At 36.6% G+C, this 27,594-nt stretch overlaps 1 protein-coding gene across 1 annotated transcript in view; it reads right to left on the bottom strand.

Moving 5' to 3' along the window:
* Positions 1-3,467: 3,467 nt before the first annotated feature.
* The window catches only part of USP38 (ubiquitin specific peptidase 38), a 38,167-nt gene continuing 14,040 nt past the window's right edge, over positions 3,468-27,594 (bottom strand). The window contains exons 6-10 of the mRNA XM_027866828.1: positions 26,155-26,348; positions 21,941-22,034; positions 20,106-20,212; positions 17,532-18,903; positions 3,468-7,239 (exon numbers count right to left, since the gene is read on the bottom strand). Coding sequence (XP_027722629.1) covers positions 7,078-7,239; positions 17,532-18,903; positions 20,106-20,212; positions 21,941-22,034; positions 26,155-26,348 — 1,929 coding nt within the window. The 3' untranslated portion in view covers positions 3,468-7,077. The remainder of the gene's footprint in view (positions 7,240-17,531; positions 18,904-20,105; positions 20,213-21,940; positions 22,035-26,154; positions 26,349-27,594) is intronic.

Genomic DNA, 27,594 nt, shown 5'->3' with positions numbered 1-27,594 from the left:
CACTCTTGTCCCTAAGTTCTTTTAAGGGGTCCCCCCCTCCCAATTCACTTCATCTCATCAAGGCAGGGACAGAATTTTTGAGAATAAAAGTGTTTTTTCCCTCCAGAGGAAAAAGACAAGTTCAGGGACTAGACGGCTGCCTTTGCATTGCTAATGGTAGTACTAAGTTTTTCTTCCCAAATCCTTTGGGCCTTTGGTGCATCTCAGGATCCAGAAAAGCTTTAAGCTGGACGATACGGATTCATCCCCAAGAGTTGTTCTACTTTACTGGGGGATTTATGTGTACAGGGAAAAGAAATGATTTTTGAGAATGAAAACCTAGCTGAAATCTCTCGTTCACTTTCTACGGAGATTAAAGAAAAGCGTTAAGAAGTGTTCTATCAACTTTTTTTCTTTCCTTGTTGGAAGATTATGGGTGGGGAGAGGGGTCACTTCCTGTCACCTAGTAGAAATCAGCAGAAGACTGGTTTTCAATGATACCATTTTCATCTTGGTTTCACACTTTGACTTTTAACACTTGCTCATATTAGTGTACTAAATAAATCAATTCCTACTCCTGCTTCCTTCCCCCAACACCCTCGAAGGTGGTAGATTGTCAGTAGATATTTTACAGAAGGGAGGAAAAGGAGGAAAGAAGGGAGGACTAATATTGAAGTGCTTCTGAGTGTCACCTCTGAATACTAAGCTGTCCCTTGGTTTAACATTAGGAAGTAGCAAGACTCTGGATAAGCAATCTCCATGAAAAATGGTAGGTGGACTTTTAGGATTATACCCTGTTTATGTATCCCTTTGAAAGGGAGCAGACCTGACCTTTGCCAACTCCTAACTTTTGTGGCCTTAACTATAAACAGGTTTATGACTATAAATGTCCAGTTCTAAGGGAACCTTCAGCAGCCCCTGATCATAAGCACACTTCAACTGAGGGTGTTGTGATGGATCCCATCTGGAAGAGACTGCAAAGGAAGGAAGACATACCTACTCTGTGATGGGCAGGCAGTTTCGTGACATGCTTCTTTTCGCAGGAAAGGTAGATTGTGTGTGTGCTTCACAAAATATTAAGGGAAGTGAATTATAGTCTCAGGCACCATGCTTTTTATGATATAAAATTGTCAATTTAAACCTAATTAGCAGTTGGTCAAGTAGTTGTCCAATAGTTGGATATGGGTAGAGCCGGCCTGTTCGTGGGTATGTGTATGAGGGTGTCCTATCCTTTTCATCAAACACACTATTCCTTACTCCACTCATATGTCACACCTCTTTCACTCTGTTCAACTCCCCACCCCCATAATTTTTAATATTATAACATTCTAGGAGGATGAGGGTGGTTCCTTTTCCTGGCCCTGAGCAGGAGTCTTCCCCTCTCCATAAAACAAAACAAAACAAAACAATCACACTACAGATGAAGGCACTGGAGGTGACTGAAGAGATGCCTAAACCCTAAGATGCCTTGAAACATTGACCAAGGAGCCCTAGAAAACCATCCTAGACTCCTTCTTGCCACAGTATGAATGCCATCTTAACCTGATCTCACCCCTTGAAATGAGGTTTCCAATGTAAAGAAGGGCACCTTTCCCTTATCCCCAAGATGCTCTTTGTCCCCTCTCCCACCCTCTTGGGTTTTCCCTTTTTGAGTTCTTCCCTTAAAAATTTCAAATAAAAGAGGCTGGTGCCTTCAGAATTGAGTGGCTTTTTTTAAAAAATGTCTACCACAGGGCCAAAAGATCACTATAAAGCTATTTGGTGAATTCTAACATCTAGGCACTAGGTTTCTTCAAATGGACTCGCTCTCTGGTACCTTTTAGCTCTAAAATTACAATTCAAAGAGCCTGGAATAGGGTTAGGTCATCCTCATAAGCATAAGCCAAGTAGATTGGAAGCTTAGTGGCTGATCTTTCATGGTCAAGGGGTTTTCCTCTGATAAGCATTTTGAAAAAACAAACAAAAACAAAAAAGTAATGAAGGCAATGTGAGCAATTTAATTAAAACTAGCTTGTTCAGTGATTAAACTCTTCCCAGTCTCGTGTTTAATTTTTCTCAATGTCTCAGGGTCATCTGAACAGTATCTTTTCCAAGGGCCTAAAACCCCATCACTTTTTTGAGTGGAAAGTGACAGATGTGAACAATAGGGAGGTAGAAACTACAAGGCATGGTATAAGGGAAAGTGAGGATTCAAAGACATGACAATGACTTTGGGAACTTTGGTGATGGAAAAATATTGGAGTCCTGTACAGTAAATAGGGAAGTTTAGAAGTGCTGTAGGGCTGCATCTGTGATGCAGATCAAAATTCACCCAAGTTTGCTTCACCCCAGGAAGGATAGTCTGAACCACCCAAAATGAAAAGGGGGAAGGAAGGCAGGGCTTCTACTGCCTTGGAAGCATAGTCAGCCCTCCTGGGAGATTGAAAATTTTCTGATTTTTGGTTGCTGCTCTGTGTGTCCCAGCAGGGTCTTACTCAAACCCGGCTTAATCAGGGTGGAACACAACTGCAGGAGTGCTACCATGGGGGAAGGGTGGAGGAACATCCACTTGTCCAATCATGGCTACTACCTTAGCTCAGGCCCTCTTGCCTAGAGATCCTACACCCTTCTCCTAATGGGTGTCCGAGTCTCTACTCTTCCCTACTACAATCCATCCAACACACTGCAGCCTAAGTAATTTTCCTGAAGGGCAAATCTGACCTTGTGGACTCCCTACCCCCTTCAATTAATTTTCTGCTATAATCAAACACTCCTCAGCTTCTAAAGCTGTAGACCTTAGCACTGTTCCCAATGAGCATGAAACCTTTCCTGATCCTCTGCAACTGTTAGTGCCCTCCTAACCAAAGTACCGCGTACATGTTTATATTTATGCTTTCATGCGTGCTTGTCTTCCCAGTTAGAATGTAAGCACACTTTAGCACAGGGAGTTTCACTCATAGTATCTCCAGCACAGGTACTTGGCACCTAAGAGATCAATAAATACTTGATAGAATAATGAATGGCTTTTACTTAGAATACAAGTGAAGGGACTTGACAGGTCTACAAATGGCTGGAAGTGTTATCTGATCCTTACAACAACCCAGTGAAATAAACTTGATTTGAGAGGTAATCTAGTTCAACTCTTATTTTACAAATGACAAAACTGAGGCTCAGGAAGGTAAATTGAGTTTTACAGGAAATACTGAGGTAGTGGCAGATTCTTTTTTTCAGAGACCAATTTTCTCCTAGAGTTGTAGAAAGCTGTCATTATTTACTGATATAAAATACTACCCACCTCACAACATCTTGTATTTTAAAATCTTTCTGTATTGTGCTTTAAAGTTAGCAATCAAAGTCACATAAAGGTATAAGACATTGAAAAATAAGGAAAAGAACACAAAACTAAAATTATAGTTTGCTGCAATCATAGATAACTGTCCACTCCAGTAAATAAGCCTGTGAGTTTTTTTTTTTTAAAGAAACACCACAGAATGGCTGTTAGGTGATGATGGATGTTTAAAACAGGGTTAGGAACTTTATTGGAGTGGACGAGCACCCTTACTGAGGAATACAGATTCTTTAATTGTCAAAGTTAAAACCTACAAAAACCATTTCAGATTGAATTTCAACTTATTCAAAGTATACATTCACTATTATTTTAGCTTATGGATATTATGTAATACTAGTCAAAAAATAAAATGACACAGGAATATAAAGATACAGAAATAAAGAGGAAATGAAAATCATTTCATGATCAAGACAGATTAAGTTCTTAAATTTTTGTGCCAGTTGTGAGCCTAGAAAACATAGGACCTTATTAAATTGCTTTAACCAAGTTGTGACTGGGGCCCACAATCATATGGTGTGAGCCTCTGTAACTCTAAAAATTGGAACTTATAGGGATCCTGAACTTTAGGGGGGAGAAAAGCCAGGGTTCAAGTGCAGGTCCAGGTTGTACCTCTAACACTTGGGGTGGGGGTGGGGGGTGGTTTGGAAGGTGGGGTTATGTCTGGGATAAGGTCTGGGCAGGAACATGCCACAGTACTGTCCTCCTCCAAAGGGTTTAGAAGTAGCACAGCATGGACAACAATTTAGTGATGAGACTTCAGCACTTACACCTTGTGTCAAGTAATATTTCCTTCCTTCTCAGAGTCACTGAACAAAGTTTGCTTTTATCACTGTGTGTCAGCTACTTCTGAAAAAGACAAAGTCTAGATTTCTATCTTTTGGTAAGCACTGAAAACAAATGGATTTCCATATGGGGAGATATCAGCCTCATCTGTTCAAAAGGAATACCTTCGGCTGAACTAAAGAGAAATGTTAACTTGTTATCTTTATCTGGTCAACTCTATATGAGGAGCCTATGGGGAAGGAAGCTTGTGGAAGAAGGTAAGGAAAGCACAGTGGTCAGGAGGAGGAGAAATAACTCTTTTCGGCAACATTCCCTTGCTTATAAATAACTTATATGGAAATCATTGAAGGGAGTGGTAAATTGTCCAAAATGCATGTCTTACCTACTGATAACCAATTCCCCATTTATGAACTATGTTTCCAATAATTCTGGAGACAATTCTTTTCTAGACAATATTTGTAGAAACTGATGTTAATTTCTGTAGTACTTCAAAGTTAAATTCATGTTCTATTATTCTGAATGGTCACAGTAATAAATGGCCAAAGTTTATAACATAAATGACATACTCATTTATACTTTGTAAATCCAAACAATGCACTTACAATTTTGGTAAACTTTAAAGTCAATTTTTTTCACCAGCAGGATTTATGATGGGGAAATATTTCTTAATCTTCATCCTAAGCCTTTGATATAATTGCTGACATTTATATAATACTTTAAGGTTTACAAAGCTCTTTACATACATTAGCTCACTGGATATAAATTCTTTATTTTCATGTCAAAATTTACTTGGAAAAGTAGGATTCAAAGTTGGCTGCAACAGAACTATAAAAAAAAATTGCTTGCATCTAAATTGCCTTCCCCTCCCTCTCCAAAAACAAACCAACTAACCCACCATTACAACAACAATCCTCACCTAATCAGGAGGACAGTGTCATCTTGTCACCTGTGGACAACATGGAAAGTATGGATTGGATAGGAAATCTCCACAGTAAAGACGTTCGTGGTCTTTCCTGTTCAAATGCTTTTCTATCAAACCTGGGACGTGAAATAATTATTTGAGGAAGCCTCTACTCATAATTCATTTTCTTATTGTCACAAATCACAAATATTAATGCATGTACAACTTTGCTGTAATTATCTTTAGAGGCTCAAACCTATAGTAAAGATGAACAATAAAATCCCAGGCAACTCATTCACCTTAAAAGAAAAGTAATGCAGAGTTTTGATGGAATAGTTTTTCATCTTTGTAGGGAAAAATTTCCAGTGAGGGACTTCCTCCAATCCATAACAGCAGATGCTGTGTAACTTATAGTCTTAAGAGTTGTCTGGGGAGCCCTGAGAAGTTACATGACTTGGCTAGGGTCACAAAATCAAGTATATGTCAGAGGATGGACCTCAACTCATACTTCTTGATTCAGAAGCCAGTCTCTATCCACTATATCATGCTGTCTCTCAACACCAGTTAATTCTGCAAAAATGTTTCCAGACTTTAACTCAAACCAATTTTTTTTGGGCTCTTACCCTTTTTCTGGAAACTTGGACTTTCTACTTACTGTCATAAAACAAAGGGAAAAAAAGTCAAAGCCAAATTCCCCAACTCCATTCTCCCCTTAAGGTGTTTTCTGAGCAAATGTAAATGAAACAATCAAATCATAAGGACATAGCAGGAGGATTACTTTTAAAAAATAAATATTTTAAATTCTGTGTAGAGTAAGAAAGGACAAGGACTGATTTGAGTTTTTGATAGGTAAAGATACAGGACAGTAAGTCCATACTCTGCCATTTTCAAGAATACAGAGATACAAATATGTAACACATAGAGATGAGATCTAAACCAAAAATAAAACAAATTTACAGCTCCAAAAATTTTGGATCAATATTTAATGCTCAAGATTTGTTTGGTTAACGCAATTCAAAAAAATTATGCTTTCCTAGAATAATTTCTTCTGAATTCTTTTAGGAGTTCAAAATAAACTACCAAACGTCTTTTTTTTTCTTTTTCTTTCTTTTTTTTTTTTTTTTTTAGAACCACCAGATTTTGCTTCTGGAAAATCTAATACCTTTCAAAAAGTTATAATTCTAACACCATCAACACAAAAAAAGTTAATTCTAAGGTTTCATGTTCTTTAAATTTTCTGCAGCCAAAGACTCACATTTTTAATTACAGTACTGCAAGGCACATACAGAACCCACCTCCTTCAAAACACGAAGCAGATATATTCCCTGAAATAGAATTTTAAAATCCTTAAACAATTAGAAATACTACAAAGTTAGCAAATTCTAGTTAAAAATTTTGCTCCTACAGGACCATGCACTCTTTTTCTGAGATCAATTTAGCAAATATCTATAAATGTTCTTCCTTAAACATTTGTATTTGAAATGTAAATAAAATGTCTCTGAAGAGCACTAACCTGGAAAGCAGGACAAATGTTAAGTTATTGCCTTCATTATAGATTGCATCACCTCTGATATTTTCAAGGATGTACAAATTTAATGATGGGATAACTATGTATGATACATTTAAATATATTTCAAACCTCTTCCCACCCTCCTCCTCCTCATTTCTTGGTTCAATGCAGATTTCTTTTCAAAAGGACAATAAATCGTCTTTCTTTTGCTCAGTATGAATAGGAGCAGGACAGTTTAATTGCCTCTACTAAATTTAATGCAGCTTAATTAGGGACCTTGTATATATTTTCTTTGAAAGTTTTATGTTTTCTTTTGGTCAAGCATGTCTAACCATAAAAGTAAATGGACTTTTAAGAGGTAGATTTTTTTCCATGATGCACTTTGTTAATAAATAAATGTATTGTCAAGAAAATAAAAACAAGTAATGGGTAGGTTCTTAGTATAGGGATCAAGTGAAAAAGAAAAATAAAACTAGATATGTTTGATACAATCTGACATTTTAACAGTCATAATAAGAAGTATTGGATGCTGTTTTATAATCAGTGCATTCAGGATTGGACTTTTCCTTTTTCGGATCAAAAAACTAGCCTGCCAATTGTACTGAATCCTCCCCCTCCCCCTCCACCCGTTGGTCCACAGCTTCCTGGAGGGTCATTGTCATCAAATCCATTGGGCCGAAAGGAACAGGAAGCAGAAGCGGCCTGTAGTGCACGTGTTCGAGCATTTAGCTCTTGTTCCTGAAATAAAAACAAATTGAACAATATAATGGAAGTTATCTGAAAAGTTACTCTTGTAATAGACCATCTCAATACTCTACATTCAAGAACAAATGGACTTTATATACTTGAGTACACTAATCTTTAAAATACCTCTGTATATAATCTTAATTTTATAGCTGGAAAAACAAGGTACTGGTTTTCTTGACCTTCCTAAAACATGACACCCACTCTCCCATCCCCATGCCTTTTCATCAGCTGTTCTCTATGCCTGGAATGCACTTCCAGCCTTCCTCCACCTTTGGAATCTCATGTCCTTCAAAACTGCTCAATCAATACCTTCAACATGAAGATCTCCCTAACCCCCAAGCTAATGTTTCTTCCCTGCTCTCCACTTACCTTGTTTTTATTTTGTATATTTTTATTTATGTCACCATTAGAATATAAACTCCTTGAGGGTAGGGGCTGTTAGTTTGGTCTTTGTATTCCCAGGGCCTAACCCACAGTAAGTGCTTAATAAATGCCTGTTGATAGACTGATGGTATAGTGGAATGAGCCCTGAATCTGAGGATCTGGGTTCAAATACTAGCTCAGCTGCTTCCATTTTTGTGACCCTGGACAAAGTCATTTCAGCTTGACCTCAGTTTTCATCATCTGTGAAATGAGTGGGTTGAATTACATGATCTTTAAGGTCTCTTCTAGATAAAATTCTGATGACCCTACATCAGAAAGACAGCCTGTTAAGTTGCCCCAAAGAAAATATAAAGCTTATTTAATAAACACCAACACTTAGGAAAAAATTTCTCTCCTCCCATATTAAGGATACATTACAGGCATAGACTTGCGCACATATAAAAACTAACTAGTAAGCATAAATATTGTTCCAGATCTGTGGGTATTTTGGAAATTGTTGATTATGGTAATAAATTGAGGCAATGAAAAAAAAAGTATCAACTAAATGGCATTGTGAGGTGCCAACCATTCCGTCTCCTTAACACACGTGAAGAAACCAATGGCAAATCCAGATAGCAAAGCCTAAAATCTTGTAGATAAGTTTAATGGCAAGAGCCTTTACTTGCTGGACATGAATATTTGTAAATTATTTAATCTAACAGATTAAATATATCCAATCTAACAGATGGATGCTGAATAGGGTCATAAAATCTTTGAGTTGGACAGGACCTTAACGATCTTAGAGAGAGCTTAGCACTCTCATTTTATTGATGAGGAAAACTGAAGTCCAATAAAATGACCCAAGGTGACCCCGCCAGTTAAGTCCAACAGAAATGCTCATTTGTTTCTTTTTAACTCTAGGTTCAAGGTCTGATGATCTACAACCAAATCTACAGCATGCCATATTAAGAAGAGCACCCTAATTTCAGGCATATCTTCAATGTATAGCTTATCACCTATCTGATTCTTCATATTTTTATCAATGAAGAGAATCATTGGATGTTCAAGACCATCTATTCTAAACTGCTTATTTTACTGGGAAAGAATTTTAAAAGGTTCAAAAGTCAAGTGATTTATTGGATACAAACTTTGTTTTTCCTGAACTAGGAATACAAGTTACGTTAATTAGTCCAACATTCTTTAGTTTGAATAAATTTTCTTTCTAAGAAATGTAAAGCTATTCACAGTACATTAACTCCTGTGCCCTCACAGTATCTGAGACACACTGTACTAAATTCTATATCCGCACAACTTATTCTTGACTACCAAACAAAAAACAAATGATGGATTATAGTTAAAATCAGTAAGTGAAGTATTTGTTGCAATTAAATTTCCAATTTTAATTTAGAGTCAAAACATGATAACTAGCTGCAATCTAGGTGGTTCCCAAAGTATCTTCTACCAACAAAAACTGTCGAGGCAGAGAGAGGCGATACTGCTGACCAATAAATACTACTTAGCTAGACTGAAACAGAAATCATTTTTATCTGCTTTCCACCTATCATTGCTGCAGAAATCTTGGCAGCACACTAGAGCAAAAGAAAAATGATCATTTGCTATGACTGACTTAGGTATGGAAAATGAAATCCATCATTTTCTACAGGGAAACCTTAGATTTGTATGTGATGGCTATTGATAAAGAATCAGCTTGACTCCTTTAATGAATGGGTAATCAAACTGGTTATGAACTATTCAAAACCACCCTAAGAAACAGCTGAAAAGAGTGCTCATTTTAAAAAGCATGTCTTGACCCCAGGTCACTCTGCTTGATTACTATATTAGCTACTACTGTACTGGTTAGAAGTCTAGGTTCAAACAACCCTGGTGATCTACTAAGTTTGGCCAACAGCGGTTCAAGAATATATCTATTTTTTATTTTTAACCAAGTTTAAAATTTCAGTTTAATCCCTTTGGTCCAAAATGATCCAAGACTCAATTTTCCATTATGCAAAAAAAAAAAAAAAAAAATCCAGTGCTTTAATGGTCCCTCAAATAGAAGATGTGTTATGGTACTAAGAATAATTAATTCTTAGTTGCACTTATAACCTGTGTGTTAGGAAATCTGATAAATGTCCCTGTTGAGTTAGATTGAGTGAATTTACTGTGGTGAATATGAGACGTTTTGTACACAGCTCCCAAGACAGAGAATTTGGTCTGAATTTCAAGTAACTTTCAGAAAGTTAAACCATATCTTCTCCCAAGGCTTAATGAAGGATACAGAATAAGCAATTAAGTTAATTGCCCCATTGCTTTTGGGGCAATACTAAAAAGCTGTATGTACTTAGTTCACGAGGTTTCCCAGGAAAGTAGCAGAATTAAATTGCCATTCTTTTTTCAGCTGTAATCTGACCGTACAGATATTAGGCTGACAGAGGTCTAGATATGACACATTCTTAGTCTTTGGGAGACATTCGAAAATGAAAGAAGCAAAAACTGCCCTTTTTATTTGATTCTTCTCAACAAGGGAAAAGCATAACTTTGGGGTACATTTTTAGCGGTCAAAAGTCATGGTTCCCATAGCAACTAATTTACATTGCAAATTTGTCAGGGTATTTGTTAATCCCAAGATTAATAATACACTATGCACACAGAAGAGTTACTGTTGCTAGTTGGGGCTAAAAATTTTAGATTTCTTGCTCTGAGTTAAGACAAATGATTAAAATCAAACTCCATCAAAGACTCAGGAAAGACTGACCTTCAGCACCATGGGCCTATACACTAAATATTGCTGATATGTCTTCTGACATTAACTGTGTGATCATGGGCAAGTCAGTTTACTGAATCTGTTTACTCATAAGTAACCCGTGCTTGGAAAATTTTAAAGTGCTCTATCAATGCCATCTATTATTCCTACTGAATCGCCACTGTAGAAGTTAGATCCTGTAGTGGTTGTTCCCTGGACTCTTCCTCCAGATTATGCCCCCCCCCCAATATTCTCTCTAAAAAAGACAAAAGGAAAGAGCTACGCAAGTTTTATGTGGGTACCAGAGTTTAAAATCTGATTGAATTTCATATTTATGTATTAGACCAGGGGGTGGGGAACCTGCTGCCTAGAGACTACATGTGGTTTTCTTTCTTTTTTTGGTTTGTCTTAGGCAATTGGGGTTAAGTGATTTGCCCAGGGTCACACAGCTAGTGTCAAGTATTTGGTCTGAGCCTGAATTTGAACTCAGGTCCTCCTGACTTCAGGGCCGGTGCTCTACCCACTGCCCCACCTAGCTGCCCCTACATGTGGCTTTCTAAATCTTTGGGTGTGGCCTTTTGACAGAGTCCAAGTTTTATAGAACAAATCTTTTGGTTAAGGGGATTTATTCTGTGAAGTTTGGATTCAGTTAAAGGGCCACACTTGAGGGCCTGGTATTAGGCTACGGGATATAAAAAGATTGGAAAAGGACTGTTCTCTTGAAGAACATTTGCCTAGGAAATAATGGCCTCATCTTATCACTCAGCTTACCTAACTTTCTCCTGCTGTTGCTACTCATAAGTTGATAATACCAGAACCTATCACTAATAAACTGAGTTTGTACAAGTAAAATTTAAAATTTATTACATACTGATTTATGAATGTGTAGTAAACATATAGGTAACCTTAAAATGCTTATTCCAAGTCTTTTTTTTAGTAAATTAATGTTAGAATAATCTTTTAGCAGCAAAAAAAAGATTTATAGTTTTAATGCTACATGTTAAGGCCAAAGATATGCTACACACAGTAATCTATTACAGAATAAAAAAGTCACCATAATGAATAAATAGGCACAAAACTAGTACTGTATTAAATAAAAATCTAAGTATACTAAAGGATAAAGCTATTAAAACTCTACCAAGCTGTCAACAATAAAAAAAACAATATTAAATATAACAGCTGAATGTTCCATAACATTTTCCAGTTGCTTGGCAATTATTAAAATATGCTTAAGTTTTTGAAACAAAATAGTTTCTTGGCATAAAATTAAAGGATCAAAATGGTTTGGTTTGATAAAGCAAGCAATTTAGATCTTATTCTAACTGCTATAACTTCAAGTTATTTAGAAACAGCTAGGTGGCGCAGTAGAAGTGCTATATAATTGTAAGCTATTATTACTACTTCCCTAATACATAAGGCTGATGACAATAGAAAACCCTAAATCAGAAATGTGATTAAATCTAAAGATTTAAAAAAATGCACCATCTTAGGTTTGCTATATAACTAGATACAGACAATTCCTAGCTTCAAAATGGGCTAAGTCAGCTACTTTTCCTTAATGTCTAAGGTAACCCTTAAAATTATATTTAATTCATAAATTCTCTCAAGTATAGAATTCTAATCTAAATACTATGTGTAATTAAAATTTTGTTGTTGAAGGGGGGAGAAGAGTTAGTTAAGAATTTCTTAACAAGATGGCTGCACTCCAAATCTATTGATGATCTTACCTAGGAATACAGTTTGGTGATCTGAATTCTACTACACCACTGTCATAGCTCTAGAGGGATACAATCTAGATTCAGTAAGTACCCTGCACCGTGCAGTTCCAATGCTGTGAAAATCATCCCTCTGATGAGATAAACAGAAGATCCCCAGGCAGAAAGCAGTCAAGTCAGCCATTTCCCTTCTTGTTGAAGCACAAGTGCTTCATCTGTGGCCCCGGAAGAAAACAGAATATACTTGTCTTGGTCACATCATGGACAATTTAACTAGTAATTAAGGATTCTGATTAATTACAAGATTTTAACAACTAGTTTGATATGCTGGATTTCTAATAATGGCTAAGTGGAGAGCTCCTTGGACTTTAAGCAAAGAGGTCTGGGTTCAGACTTGCCCTGGATACTGCCTACCTAAGTGGTGGCAAGTCATCCAACTGTTCTGGGTCTCAGTTTTCTCATCTATAAAATAAGAATTACACTTACAAGACCTACCTACTGCATAATTTTTTTTAAGTGATGAAACTGCTTTATAAACCTTAAAACAATATAAGTATGAATTATTGCAAAGTTTTTTTTTTTTTCCAAGCTAGGTCACTCTTGGATAGTGCTATCCAAGCAGTACAGTGAGATGAATGTTGGATTTGGAGTTAAGAAGGCTCAAGTTGAAATCCCACCACTGCCACTCATTGTCTGTGTTAGGCCTACTTCTCTATCTTTATAATGAGGGGTCAGGACTAACAGTAAGATTTAAGCTTAAGATTTCTTATTTCAAAAGGAAACTGACAAGGTGAATAGGAATTTTTTCTTGTCTTCAGTGGAACATAGCTCTTTTTTTTTTTTGGTTGTTCTTTTTTGCTAGGCAATGGGGTTAAATGACTTGCCCAGGGACACACAGCTGGTTAAGTGTCAAGTGTCTGAGGTTGGATTTGAACTCAGGTCCTTCTGATTCCAGGAACGGTGCTCTACCCACTGTGCCACTGAGCTGCCCTAAACATAGCTCTTTGAAAGTAGGACTGTTTATTTTTTCTAATTCCAGCATCTCCTAATGAGATCATCTACTAGTAGGATATGATAGGCTACCAAGGCCCTCTTTTACAGGTAGAGCCCAATAGGTTCAGTGGTTTACCTAAAGTCACAAGGATAACGTCAGAAACAAATCTGAATACAGGTTTTCCTTTGTCTTCTAAAGTCTTTGTATACCCTGCTGCCTCAGAACAAGACATAGTAGGTACTAAGTATCTGTTAGATTTTGGCTAAATTACCTCCACACAAATTTTATGACATAAGATTCATTTAAACTAATTAACTACCATTCTGTGAATGAAAAATGGCACACAAATAGTTATATAGAAAACCACAAAATTTACTTAATAATGACAAGTAGCAAAACATTTTTTTCCATCACTGGAAGATCATAGTCATTGGAAACTACTTGGATTAAAGAAGTGGAATTAGGTATATTTTAGAAGGAAGCAAATTTACATGTTGAAATTACCAATACATGTCAATACAAATAGGTTACTTTTCTAAGAATTAAATTTTGTTAACCATTTGTTTTTTTTTCAAATCTGCTTTCAGGATGGCAAGAGAAAATAATCAGTCCTGTCCACTAAAAAAAAAAAAGCCCAATGCCAAATACTACGAATCAGAAATCTTTTTCTTGTTTTTAAACTATTCAATTTGTGGCAAAGGGCAAGTGTGCCTAAAAACTCAGTTCAAGTATAAGAACTCCTACTGCTATTTCTCCGAGAATAATTTCACAAAGCAGTCATTAAAAGAATGAAATTTTCCTGATATTTATAATTTTACTTTAGTTAATTTAAATCTTAGTTTTAGCTATTTCTTTATTAACCAGGCCATCCCTTTTAGAAATTTGTTGGGAGCTGTGTGATAAAATTGAAACATTATGGATACTGTCTTCTGATCACATAGATACATTTCACTTGCACTATTAAACCAAGGACTTCGTTGTCATGACACCAGACTAACAGCTACCTGGGAATAAGCCCAGTGAGACAGTCAGAGGAATTCTTTCTGCCACCAATCTGGGATTTCCATTCCCAACACTGGCTGGCTGGTACCTTGGACCATCTCCAATCCTACTTTTCACCTCATCCCCAGGGCTGATACAAGATGAAGTTTGAGAAGGAAAAAGATAAATGCTGATACTTCTTAGGATCCTCAGTGTTGGCATTTTAGTAGTACTCCTAACTTGCTGAGAACCAGTTTGTTATTCTTTCCACACTCAGAGACAATTAAAGCCTAGAATTCCTCTAAAATGTAAAAAAGGTTTTGTATATCCAGAGACCCAGTATTTCTTACTAGTGTGAGGCTCAAGGGTTTAAATATTTATTAAGGGAAAAATCAACTAATAAGCATTAAAAATCTATTCTATGGCTGGGTGTCGTGATATCTTGGGGATACCAAGTAAATCAAATATCAAATAGCCCCTGCTCTCAAGGACCTTATGTTTCACTGGGGGAGACAACGACAGTTTAGGGTTGAAGGGTCCTTCATCCCTAGCAGTTGGGAGAATAAGGACAAGCATTTCAGGCATGGGATATAAGATAGAGGACATGAGCAACAGCAAGGATAGACCAATGGTTCCCAAAGGATGTTAAGGCACATTAGTGTGCCTTGAATTTTGCTAGGTAAGCCACAAAATTCTGGACATTATATTATTGTAGATAAAAGAAAATTTGCAAATAATTTAACTTTTACTTACTCGGCATACTTAGTATGTTAAGTATAGTATTTGCAAAATATATGACTTACCACATGCCAGAGAGGTGCTGGAGGGCCTGAACTAGGTGGTAGTTGTGTGAGACTAAGAAGGGACTAGACGCAAGAGACAGAAGAGGTAAGATGCCAAATTTGTGATCCTCAGAGACTACTAGGATAGTGGTGCTCTCCAAAGAAACAGGGAAGTTTAGAAGAGTGAGTCTGAGGAGGAACAATGAGCTTTGTAAGAGTGAGCTTTGTTTGATACCTGTTGAACTGGAAATGTTTTGTAGGGCATACACTTTAAATGTCCTAAGTGGGCAGTTACAGACGTGATGCTCGAGCACAGGATAAAGACTAAGGCTGAATATGTAGATCTGGGAGTTGGGTGCCTAGGGACGATAAATCCATTGAAGCTAATGAGATCACCAAGGGAGAGAATACAGAGAAGGTACAAAACAAGAGAGCCTTGAGGCATAGCTAAGAAGTAGAACATAAATAAAGAGCCAGCAAAGGAGAACTAGGAGAGTACTGTCATGAAAACAGGAGAGAGAATTCCAGGATAGTCAAGAGTGTTGAATGCTTTGGTGAGAAAGATGAAAAAAGAGAAATGCCCATTAGATCTGGTGATTAAGAGATGTCTGTTAATTGGGGAGAAGTTTCAGTTGAATGACAAGGGCTAAGGAGTGACAGAAGAGAAAGCAGAAGTGATGTGTGTAGAAAATAACTTTTTCTGGGGCAGCTAGGTGGCGCAGTGGATACAGCACCGGCCCTGAAGTCAGGAGGACCTGAGTTCAAATTCAACCTCAAACCAAACACTTGACACATACTAGCTGTGTGACCCTGGGCAAGTCACTTAACCCCAACTGCCTAAAAAAAACCACCCTTTTTCTAGGAATTCAACTGAATATAACTATACTCAGAACTACAAGATAGCTCAAGGGGATAGTAAGTGCTAGTAAAAGAATGGGGGGTGACTTGGGCACACTTACAGACACTGAGAAAGAGGTGGGCCAAGGACAAGGAAAAAAAAAAGGATTTGGGATATGTTCTGTGAAGTTTGGATTCAGTCAAACAGCCACACTTGAGGACCTAGAGGGCCACATGTGGCCTTGAGGCGCCAGGTTCCCCACCCCTGCTAAATTTAATCCTCCTATCTGCTTTCCCTTTCTTAACTATACCATGCAAATCATTACCAGTAGCTTTAAATTGGTGGAAGAGGAAGTTATCCCAAGTTGGAATTCTTTAAAAATGTTTTTATTAATCATTGTGCAAACTATTTTCTAGCATAGAATGTAAGCTCTGTAAGGGCAGGAACTATTTTATCTATGTATCTCTAGTGCCTAGCACTCCTAGGCACAAAGGTTTGATTGTTACACACTGTGCCTAAGCTCTCTAGTATTAATATGGGGCCAATTACTTCAAAGTACATTCTGGCTGCTGTGGACTAGCCTGGGGATCATAACCACCATTTCAGTAATTTTTTTCTTTGGGAAAATACCTTCTGAAATTAACAAAGCCAATTTAGAGGCTACTGTTTGGAAGATAATCTATTCATATGCTAGGGGTCAATTCTGCATTTTATTACAATGTTCTATTATAAATCTTTTGAGGTGTCTTTTAGGGCTATTTTTAAAATTTCCTTCCATTCAACAACAACATGTGGCTTACGAAACTTTCTTCCAGATGTATTTGTCTAAGCATTAATTTAAGCTCTTTTCTTTCTACCCGTTTCTTCTAGTATTTTGACTGACTTGTATTCTACGTGGCAATTACATGCACTATAATGTAATTTACACATTTAATTAATACATTATTTGTTCCCTTTAGAAAAAAACTTAGATTGAAAGTTAATTTCTGCTGTGGCTGCCATACCATTATACTGTACTTTTATGCCAGTGAATGTCAGCCAATTTCGCAAAAGTAAAATCTCGCAGTCACATAGCTTACATATTAAATCCCAATAGAGGGTGTTTTGATTGCATTTGCTTTACCCATTATAATAACTATCAAGTTTTGCCTGGTAGGATAGTCTTAAGTCCTTATCTTAGAGGCGTATATTTTCCTCAATACTCTACTCATTATTTTGCCAAATTGTAAATCTGAGGACAAACATTCCTGGGATTTCCTGCCTCCTTAAGATTAGCACCAATAGCCCTCTTCCTCTTCCATCCTCTACCAGTCTCTTCAACAGTTCTTTATCTGACTGTCAGAAACAAAGCTCCAAAGCATGCCAATTCTGTAAGGCCAGAAAGTCACCTGGACTAGATGACTGAACCACTTCAAACACATACAATATACGTTTTGTGAAGGGCTGCAGTTGAGAGATTTTCTAAACAGGGATTTCTGCAAGGGCCTCAGGACTTTCCCAATAAGCAAGACACTTTGCTTCCTTTTGAAGGCTGACTGAACAAATTCACCTATCTCAACTGTGTGAGACAACTTTCAAATAAATGAAATAACATAATTAACTATAAACTATGAACTGGTACTTATATTGCATATAATGGTTTACAAAGACTTTAGAAAGCTCATTTGCAATTTTATAGACTCCGTATCTTTTACACTAAACTCATATTCAGAACTCAAAATTCCCACTTTAAGAACAAATCTCAGAGAACTTAGAGATGAGATTTTAAAGTTAGCTAAGTAAGATTTGCAAAACTCTGACCACACGTGACAATCAAACAAATGGGAAAAGTTCTGTAAGTCACAAATTAGGTATATTTCCAACTCACCTGCAAGTATAGTTTATTATCCTTTGTTATAGCATCCATAAGTTCCTTTTGCAGAGGTGGATCTCCATTCACCCAGAGTCCATTAGTTGTATTATTAGCACTGAAACCACTAGTACTATTCTGTTTTTTGTACAATAGAACATAAGCAGTATCCTTTGGAAACCTACTAGTAATTTTCTGGACTGACTGAAATGAGGTAAATGTCACTCTGCTGTCATTAAATAAAAACCACTCCTTTGACATTTCATTATTTTCCAGATCCTGCTCAATAACTGCAGTAGGAATTTCTCCCCCCAACAAACGACCCTGAGGGGAAGCTAGAGCCAGAGTTTTGGACTGATGGCACAGCTGAAAGGAAGAGTCAGAACCTGTGATATTTCTGGCATATGAATAGTAATGTCCACTTTCAGAGGAGATGCCCGAGTGAACAACAACAGAGCTTAACAGATAGGGCACCAGTTTTGGGCAGCATGCTTCATCAGTCCCTGAGGACTTGAGCTTTTTAGCTAGGTTCTCACTAGTATCTGTGAAATCAACATCTACTGACCAACTTTCTGATAATGAAGTTAGAGAGGAGTTAGTTCTTTTGACTGGTAACTCCAAAACCAATGGCAGTGACACATTGTCTAGGATTTTGCGTCGTATGTGACACTTCTGATCATAGGAAAATCTCAGGAGAGTAAGAATAAGGTATTCAGGTTCCTCCATGATTTGCATAGTTTTCTCTGCATTCTGTAGAGAGGCACAGTTTTCACAATAATAGCGGTTATCGCCATTAAGGATCTCTGGTGCCAGAAAATAATTTAGCAAGTCAGTAACTGAAGGTGTGCTTTCACCTCCTGGTTTCTGAGATACTCCTCTATTAATCTGAATCTTGCATGGTTCATTAGAGACCAAAGTGTTTTCTGTACAGTGAAGCTCAGAAGGAAGATTGTCTAAAGCTGCTTCATCCATGACTGTCTCTGAGCCAAAGCCATCGGGGACAGGGTGACAGAGTGCCGACTCTTCAGGAGAGCCAGTTGTTACCACACTAGCCTGTACCACAAAATCATCCTGCACCTTAGGAGAACATGATGGACCTTGAAAAGATAGGTTTTCCATAGAAGAGGAAGGACAAAATGCAAGTGAAAGATCTGTAAAGGCTTCCTCTTTCTGTGAGGTACTCCCGCAGTTCAAACAGTGTATATTAGTTTGTAGTTTTCCCCCGAACATTTTTTCTATTAAGGTTTTCTCACTATCATTTGTGTAAGGGATCTCTGTAAATGGTGCTGCCTTGTTGGCTACTTCCTGTAACGAGGTTTCTTTGGATCCCATACTTTCAGAAGGCTTCAGTGAAGACAGGGCTTTCAAGGTTCTCTCTTCTTCATGGAGTCTACAAAGGAAATGATTACATTTATCTTTTCTCAACCAGCTTTAGAATTACAAGTAACCAAGTTTTCAGAAAAATCAGTAATTTAGAATGTCATTTTTCTTCCCTCAAATTTCAGAAATATTATCTTCTCATTTTTACAATGTTATAAGTTGAAGTCTGCTGTTTACATCACTTTGGTTTTGCAAGAAAACAAACTAACCTAAATGAACAAAAAGTGATACTGCCTAAAGTCTAAAGAAAGTCCTTGTTTTCATGTCACTTGGCTATGAAATTGAAGTACTTTACTACCAACTAATGCCTTCATCTTTAAAATATCCCTATAATCAAAGAGTTTTCATTTTCTTGGGGTGGGGACAAGGCCTGTAAAGAAGTAATTAGTCCTACACAGCATTTAATAAACTGGGAGGCAAATCTGATCGAGTTAATAGTGAAACAGGGTAAGTCTATTTTTGGACTAGTTTTCTAAATATGTTAATAGCCTCTAATACTCTTCTAATATATCTTCTCAAACTCATGTTTCAATGCCCCAGCTTGATAAAAGTTTGCTGGAGATGATAACTATACGTAGCCATTTAATTTGTTTTAAACAGAGAAAAGAAAGGCCAAGTGAAGGAAAGAACAGAAAACTGAACTGAAACCAGGCCTATCTCAGTGTCTTATGCAACAAGCAGTTGGCTGCATGCACCCAGGCTCAGAATTTCGAAAGATTACAGGGTTTTAGAGCAACCAAAAACTAAGAGAAGGGAAGGGAAAGAAACAAAGGATAAACTGTACTTACAATCTACCTACTTTACTAAGTTTTCTAGAATTTCTCATTGGGATCAAGGTACAGAACTTTGTTAGTTAGGTAAACATATCATCTTTAATAAAGAAAGATTTTAGGCTATAAAGCAAAAAAAGGATAGGTTTAAAAAAAATTTAAGCAGAAGTGATTAGTAAAATGTACTCAAAACAACCAGTTGTCAGAAGGAATAAAACAAGATGATCCAGGAAGAACTAAATTGTATTTTAAAAAATAATGCTGAAAGAACAGATTGAATGCAAGGGCTTTTAAAACCAATCTTCCTCCTTATCACAGCTAATAAATATATTATAGATACTTCAAGATACTTAAAACAATACCAAAATAAAATCTCATTTGAAATATCTAAACATCAATATAAAAATCTATCTCCTATTCGTAAAGTTTAGAAATACTTTACCTGTCTAGCAGAAACCTGAGGTATTCAGAACAGTCCTGTTGTGATCTAGGAGTAAACCAGGGAGGCCTGGATGCCTCAAAAAAAATCCGTGGGGCATATGCTTCCCTCTATTGACAAAAGGTAGATTAGAACAGAAATAAACAATTTATCCATAGTGAACAAAATAACTTTGGGCCAAGTCTTTATCCTCTGAACTTATGAATTATTGTAAAATGTTGGCCTTGGAGTGACCTCAGAGGTCATCTACTCTAAAACCTGGACAAAAATCCCCTCTAAGTTAGCTATCATGTTCCTTTTGCCTTCTATGTTAAAATATCCCCAACTGTTTTAACCAATCCTCTCATGGCATGATTTTGAGGTGTTTTTATCATCCTGGTTATTATCCTCTGGATTCTTTTCACTTTATGAATTTCCTTCCTAAAATGCAGACGGAACACAATACTCTGGATATGGTCAGACTAAGTAACAGCACAAACGGATGATCACTTTTCTTGTTCTAGATATGTTGCCTCTCATATGACAGCTGTACGTCATCTGGGTTATTCTGGTTACTGACTCACAACCTCACTGGAATTCATAGTTTTTAGAATCACTCCTGAAATTTACCCATCTTCTTCAGGGCTGATAACCCCTAGAGAATTGTAGTCCATAGGCTCCTACCTACTTTTTCTATGAAGCCTCTGAAAACCGATTTCCCTAAATCTATGCTGTATATCAGACTGTAACTATCCTTTCTTTCCTTCTTCAACACTAATTCTAATATATAATTACTTCTTCCTACGGCTCCAATTATTCCCACTGTAGAAATCAGTTTTCTTGTTGGTAAGATAATTCTGGTAGGTGCTAACTGAGGAAACTGAGGCACACAGAGGTGAAGAGACTGGCTGCACACCTACTACGAGCCTGAGGTCACATTTGAACTCAATTATTCTAACCCCGGGCCAGTGCTCTATCCACTGTGCCACCTAGGGGTTAAGTAGCATAGCACATCCTCACTCATGTGAGGAAATCAAGGAACCAGAGAGGTGAAACACGGTGGAGAGATTTTACTAACAATGCAGAAATAGATCATAAACATATCATAGGACTGTGACAATGAGATTATATGAAAGTTGTTGGAATATTCTCCAACAAAAGCAAAGTAAATCCTTGGCTTGTCTTCACACAGGCAGTAAGTGACACCAAGGGGGGGGAATTGCTTTTTGGTACCAGATTCTTACCAACAAGAAGAGCTATTAGGAATGGCTAGCTAGCAAAGTTATGGATAATAAGAGTTAAACAAAACAAACTATCCCTATTACAGAGGGAAAAAGTACTAGATACTGCCACTTTAATTCCTGGGAATCCCCTGGGCCAGAAGAGAGAGCAGTGAATCTCAGAGGCCCATTTTCATCAATTGGGCCTATGTTTTAAAATGTGGGGTAAAAAACATCCCCCAAAGGCAAATATCATTAAATTACTGACTCTCCTTTACCTTGAAATCAAGGTTCTTCTTCCTTCACTGTTTTATTCCCTCTTGTACAATGTTGGCAAAATTAACACCCAGTAAAAAAAAACCTGTATTTTCATTTATATGCTGTACAGAAATAATAAATTCTAAATGTCACAATTCACTATACTCAAAAGCAGTTGGCAAAAAAACTCTCTACTACCTGTATGAGAAAGCAAGATACTACCCCCATTAGATGTCTGCCATGAAACATGTAAAAGAGGTCATTTTAAACTGTGCTGATACCTTATTTTCATGTGATGTCTTGTTTCACAATATGAACAGTTCATCAGACCTGGCACAATGTGTTTATTGTTATAATCAACACAGGCAAATTCATACTTACCTGTGTATGAGCCAAAAAGGCAAAAAGATGCTGTAATTTTTTCATTAATGAATTGCACCCATTTAAATTTAAAGATAATACATGCCTCCTGAAACTGAAAGAGAATAAAACAGAATTAATGGTATTATTTAACAAGAAGGATTTCTTTAAATTTAAACAAATATGGATCTAAAGGAAAGTTACTGCACTGTATGACCTTTAAAGCCGTTAAGACCATTACTAATTCACACACAATGCACCATATTTATGTGGGGGGGAACCCCCAAGATTGCAAAAACAGCCATTTATCTTTAAGCATAGGGTCAAATAATAAGACATACCTCAATCACCTAGAAGGTATGAATATGTTACACAATATAATACATCATGATATTAAGTCATAACAAAAAGGTTAAATTATATATTGAATCCTCTGGTTAAAAAGGCAGAGAGATCTGTGCAGTAAGTTTTGTAATTATTTTAATTTTTCAAAGAGGTTAAAATGTTTTATATTCTTAAAGAGGTAAACTCAAAATTACATAGAAAATCAAGTTATGATGAAAACCTCATTCTATAATCCTGAATTAAGTGTTACTCACTATGTAAGTGTGCATTCCAAATGTCTGGAATGGAAAACTGTACTAAAATATTTTGAGATAACATAGTTTAAATAAAGAGATACTAGTATAGCCACAGAAGTTCCAAGTGTCATGACACTCCCTTCTCAGAGCCATCAATATATTCTTTTACATTTTTTGTCAATTAGAATTTTGTAGAATACAAAAAGTACCAGAATCGTTGCAAGCTTCAAGGAGCAAGGGCACAGCCAGACAAGGTGCTCACCCTGTGTTTGAATTCTGGCTTTGCCACTCACCAGTTGTATGAAGTGGGTTATATCACCTTCTCTGAATTTTAGTTGCTTCATTTAAAAATGGGAGTTGTATTTATAGTCTGTCCATCTTAGAGGATTATGAAGATCAAATGAAATAAGAGGTGTGAAAAGAGTTACTCATAAGTAAATCATAAAACCAGTAAGAGCAATGAGCCCCCTTGGAGTGCCACTTGATGCACCTATTTCCCCCTACTAATGTGTTTTTGAAAAGTGAAATGAATATTTAAAGAGGGGCTAAAAAGAAGCTATCTGCTTCACCCAAATCTTCTGAGGCTTTTTTGGGGAAATGATACTCCTCATTTACTATCAGGTAATCAACATTAATCTACATTATTTTCTTCACTCAAGCCTTTTTCCTCATTTCCAATCGTAGAAATAAAATGATTGCTTTAAAAAAGCTGGAGATAAAAAGGTAGTAATCTTAACACTATGGCCCTAATTTTAATGATGATTTCTTAAATAACAATGCATGACTGGATAGCAGTGCAATGAAGTGCTTCCATAATATATTCTTCTACTTGTAACAACCAACTGTTTAAGGTAGAAAGAACAGATATAATTACCCTGATTTTCAGAAAAGTTATGTGATTTATGCCAAGCTAGCAGCATGGGGAACCATTCACCTCTCCCCAACAATTCTTAATCTCATTCTCCACAGGCACGCAGAATTACAAAGCACTCTTCTTTTGCTGAGGAGTTTACCTTTTACTTTACTGAAGATATCAAAGCCATTCCCCAGGAGCTCCTTTATCCCCATCTTCTCTTTTATCTCTAAGACCCTCAAAATCCTCCCCAAATCTTGACTTCCTCTAGGCTCTTCCTGCCCATGTAACTGCCCCTGATCACTCTTCCTTCCTATCTTCTCCAGTAGATTGTTCTCTCAATCACCCTAATTATTTCATCCCTTCCTATCTACTGGTTCCTTCTTTATTGCCTTCAAACATGCCCAAGGTTCCCCCATCCTTTAAAAACTTGATTAAACCCTACTATACTATGAAGTAATCATCCCATAATTTTCCTCCCTTTTTTAAACCTCTAGAATATATACTCATTACCTCTTTCTCCTCTCAACCCTTGACAATCTGCCTCTGACCTTATCACTCAACTGAAAATTCCTCTCCCCAAAGTTACCAAGAACCTCTTAATTACCAGCTGTGATGGTCTTTCCCATTGCATATAACACTGTTGAGTACTGTTTCCTGTCCTGTCCCCTTCCCAATTTCAAACATCTTTCTGGGTTTTCAGGCCATGACTTTCATTTCCTGGTTGGTTTCCTACCCCTCTGACAAATCCTCCTTTCTGTCTCCTTTGCTGGATCACAATATCACAGCTCCCAACTGTGGATATTTTCTAAGGCCCTATACTGAGCTCTCTTTCTCTTCTCTCTACATTCTCTCAGAGATCATCAGCATCATGGATTTAATTATCACCTTTAGTCAGATGACGCAGATCTACATATTTAGTCCCAGTCTCCCTTCTGCACTCTAGCTCCACATTACTAATTGCCTAAAAATTTCAAACTAGATTTCCAATCTCAAACTCAGCATGTTGCAAACTACTCATTATTTTCAAGGCTCACAAAAATTTGCGGTCCTTGTCAGCTCCTTATCCCATGTATTCAGTAAGTTTCCAAATATTTCCACCTCTACACTATCTCTTGCATTTGACCCTTTCTCTTACAGCACCACATCGTAGGCCAGACCTTCATCACCTCTCACAAGGAAAACTGCAATGATCTCCCCTAAGTGAACTCTTATGTTTCACTTCTCTTCCCACTCCAATCTATCCTCTACATAGCTACTAATTTATTCTACTTGTATCTACATGTATCTGACCATGTCATCCCCTCGTTTAAACTCCAAGGACTTTTTATTGCTTCTAGGATCACAAACATGCTATTTTGCTTTTAAAATACTTTACAGCCTGGCCCCAATCTAACTTTCCAATTACATTATACATCATATGCCTTCCTACCTGCTACAGTCTAGCCCAACTGCTTCCAGCCAAACTGGCTTTCTATGTTTCTCATATAGCCCATTTCCTACCTGTTCTTTTAGACTGGCCTTTTAGACTTTTCTTTCTTCAAGACATGTCTCAAACAGCACCTTCTATGCTAAGTCTTTCCTGATATCTCCCAACTGCTAGTATCTCCCATTCTTAAATACTCTAATTGTACATGCCTCCCCCAACAAAATGTAAGTTCCATGGGAGAAGGGATTATTTAGTTTCCTGGTCTTTGTATCTCCAGTGCCTGCCTTCTATGTAGCAAAAGTTAAATAAATGCCTGTTGGTTGACTGTAAAGTGTATAGGAAATGATCGACACTCCAATTTTCAGATGTTTTTTATATTTGTACTTTCTGGGTTTCATTAATTCTTGAACAAGATAGTTATAGGAAAGTGTTTTTCTTATTTCTGCTGTGTTAAAATACTAATATGATCAGCGTGGACAAACTTTTAAAAGAAAAAAAAATCCATTAATATTAACATCCCCTGGCTTTAAAGGCTCTCTCTCTTTCACATTCTAGAATAGTTAAACCCTAAACTGATAGCATTTATCTCTGTAGTCTCTCTCTCACCTGTTCCTATCTTTCACTTCTACTGTTTTATAATCACTCTAGTTAAAACCCTTATTACCCATGAAACAGACTACTGTAGCAGTCTCCTAACTGATCTCCTGACCCTTAACCTCTCACATTCTATAACGTTGCCTATATGTTGCTATTAATCTTTCTAATGTTGCAATTCTTAATACATTCACTCAAAAACATTCATAGTGACTCCCTAAGTTCAGACCCTTTGGTATGTCATCCAAGAACCTTTCCAGTCCTATCCAGCCTTCTCTCCAACTAATCCATATGCCAAACTGTAGTACTTATTGTTCCAACAACATAGAACAGTATCCTATCTGACAGACTTTTATACCTGTAATAACCCTATCTCTCCTGTTAAAATCCTATTCAGTCTTTCAAGATCCAGCTCAAATACCAACTCTTCCATGATTCCTTTCCTAATCTTGTCAAAATCATAAATTTCTCATGATCCATAGTACTCTGAAGCTTTTATGGGATTTATGCTCATTATATATCATATATATGAACTATAAATTCCTCGAGGGTAGGAACTTTCTCTTGTATCCTTATCACTCACCAGATAATAGTTTAATAAACACTTATTACTTGTTGGTAAGTATTGGTTCTCCACTAGATTTTAAGCTCCTTGTGGAGTGAGGTCAAGACTTCTTTGACTTTGTATTTTCCCTAGCATATAACAGGGCTTTTCTCATACTATAAAGTTTAACAAATGTTTGTTGAATACATAAAACATTCTTAAGTTTAAACTTACTCTGTGGCCATGAACAGCGCCTGTATCACACTGTTCATATAACAAGTATTTCCTAGGTTAATCAGACCAGTTTTCCCAGTTTCAGATTTTCCAGAAAGTCTAGACAAACAAGATGCCAAGGAATTAGACTGAGAAGTCCAGGCACTTTGATTGAGGATCAATTTAATCTTCTCTTCACTGGGTTTAGGAAAATCCTGTAGATCATTAAAAGAAAAAAAAAAAAAGACAAGAGGAAAAATGTTTAATGTACTATGTTTTGCTTTTGAATTAGCTAGTACTGTGGCAGCAGCAGGTTTCTATTTAGAGTTAAGTTTTCTTTACCTGTCATGTCACAATTCCCCACTTTGACAACCCAGGGTTGTATCTTAGTTGGCTTTGAAATCAGACAGTAAAATTGTCTGGCTAATCATCAAAGACTCAAACTACAATCCAGAGCCAAAATAAATCTTCCTAGAGTCAAATTATCAACTTTAATACTACAAGGACTAACAAAAAAAGATACTATAATGGTTACTTCTGAACCGTGCCCTGTAAACTTTTTATGAATATAAGATTTTGAGGTCAGAAAATATGCTGCAGTGTTTTTACAAGATGGGAGAATGAAGAACTAAACCAAAATGCAATCAAATAAATTAAACAACCACAATGACAACAAAAAAACAACAACAAAAAAAAAAACAAGACTAAAATTAATCTTTACAACCCCTTTAATGTAATACGTACATCATTTATACACAATATTTTATTTTTCCCAACATTCACACCATAATTACATGTGCAAACTGGTTTGGGGTCAAAAAGAACATCTAGATACACAGCTTTATGTATATTTAGCAAGCCAAACTTTATATTTTACTTAAAATAACTCCATTTAATTTCTTAGTTCTGCAGAAAAGTCGGCTTCTTTTTTTATCTAAAAAATTTATTTATTTATTTTTAAACGTCATTGTTCTTTAAAGACATAAAGCTATTTCCTATCCAGATTTTAAGATGCAGTTGAGAAAAATTTCAAGTAAAGACCTGAAATGAGCTGACGCATAAGAGTAGGATGAGGAGGAACCAAAGGTAAAATAGGTGAGAAAGTGGGTGGAAGCAAGACTTTCCAAAACTGTAATCACCTGCTACATAAACTTTAGAAAGGTAAGAACTCAATATGATTTCATGAAAGGATTTCCTTTTCTTAGCTTTGTATTTCCACACAAAACTACTTCTCTGAAGTACAATGACCACAAGAGGCTAAGTTTATTTAAGTTTTAAATTGGATTTCAGAAAAGTACCAAAATTTCTTGTAAATGGTACTCTGCCATAAGGCAATAATACAAGTTTATTAGTAAGAGCAAAGTCCCAATTTAGGAACAAACTACTGTCAGAGACACAAAGAAAAAGGTATTTCTTCTGAAATATTATACAAAAAGATGTTAGTAAGAGCTATGCATAATT

The sequence above is a fragment of the Vombatus ursinus genome, unplaced genomic scaffold, assembly GCF_900497805.2.
Source record: "Vombatus ursinus unplaced genomic scaffold, bare-nosed wombat genome assembly UNPS02014784.1, whole genome shotgun sequence".
NCBI lineage: Eukaryota > Metazoa > Chordata > Mammalia > Diprotodontia > Vombatidae > Vombatus > Vombatus ursinus.
This window is presented reverse-complemented; position numbering and strand designations above follow the sequence as displayed.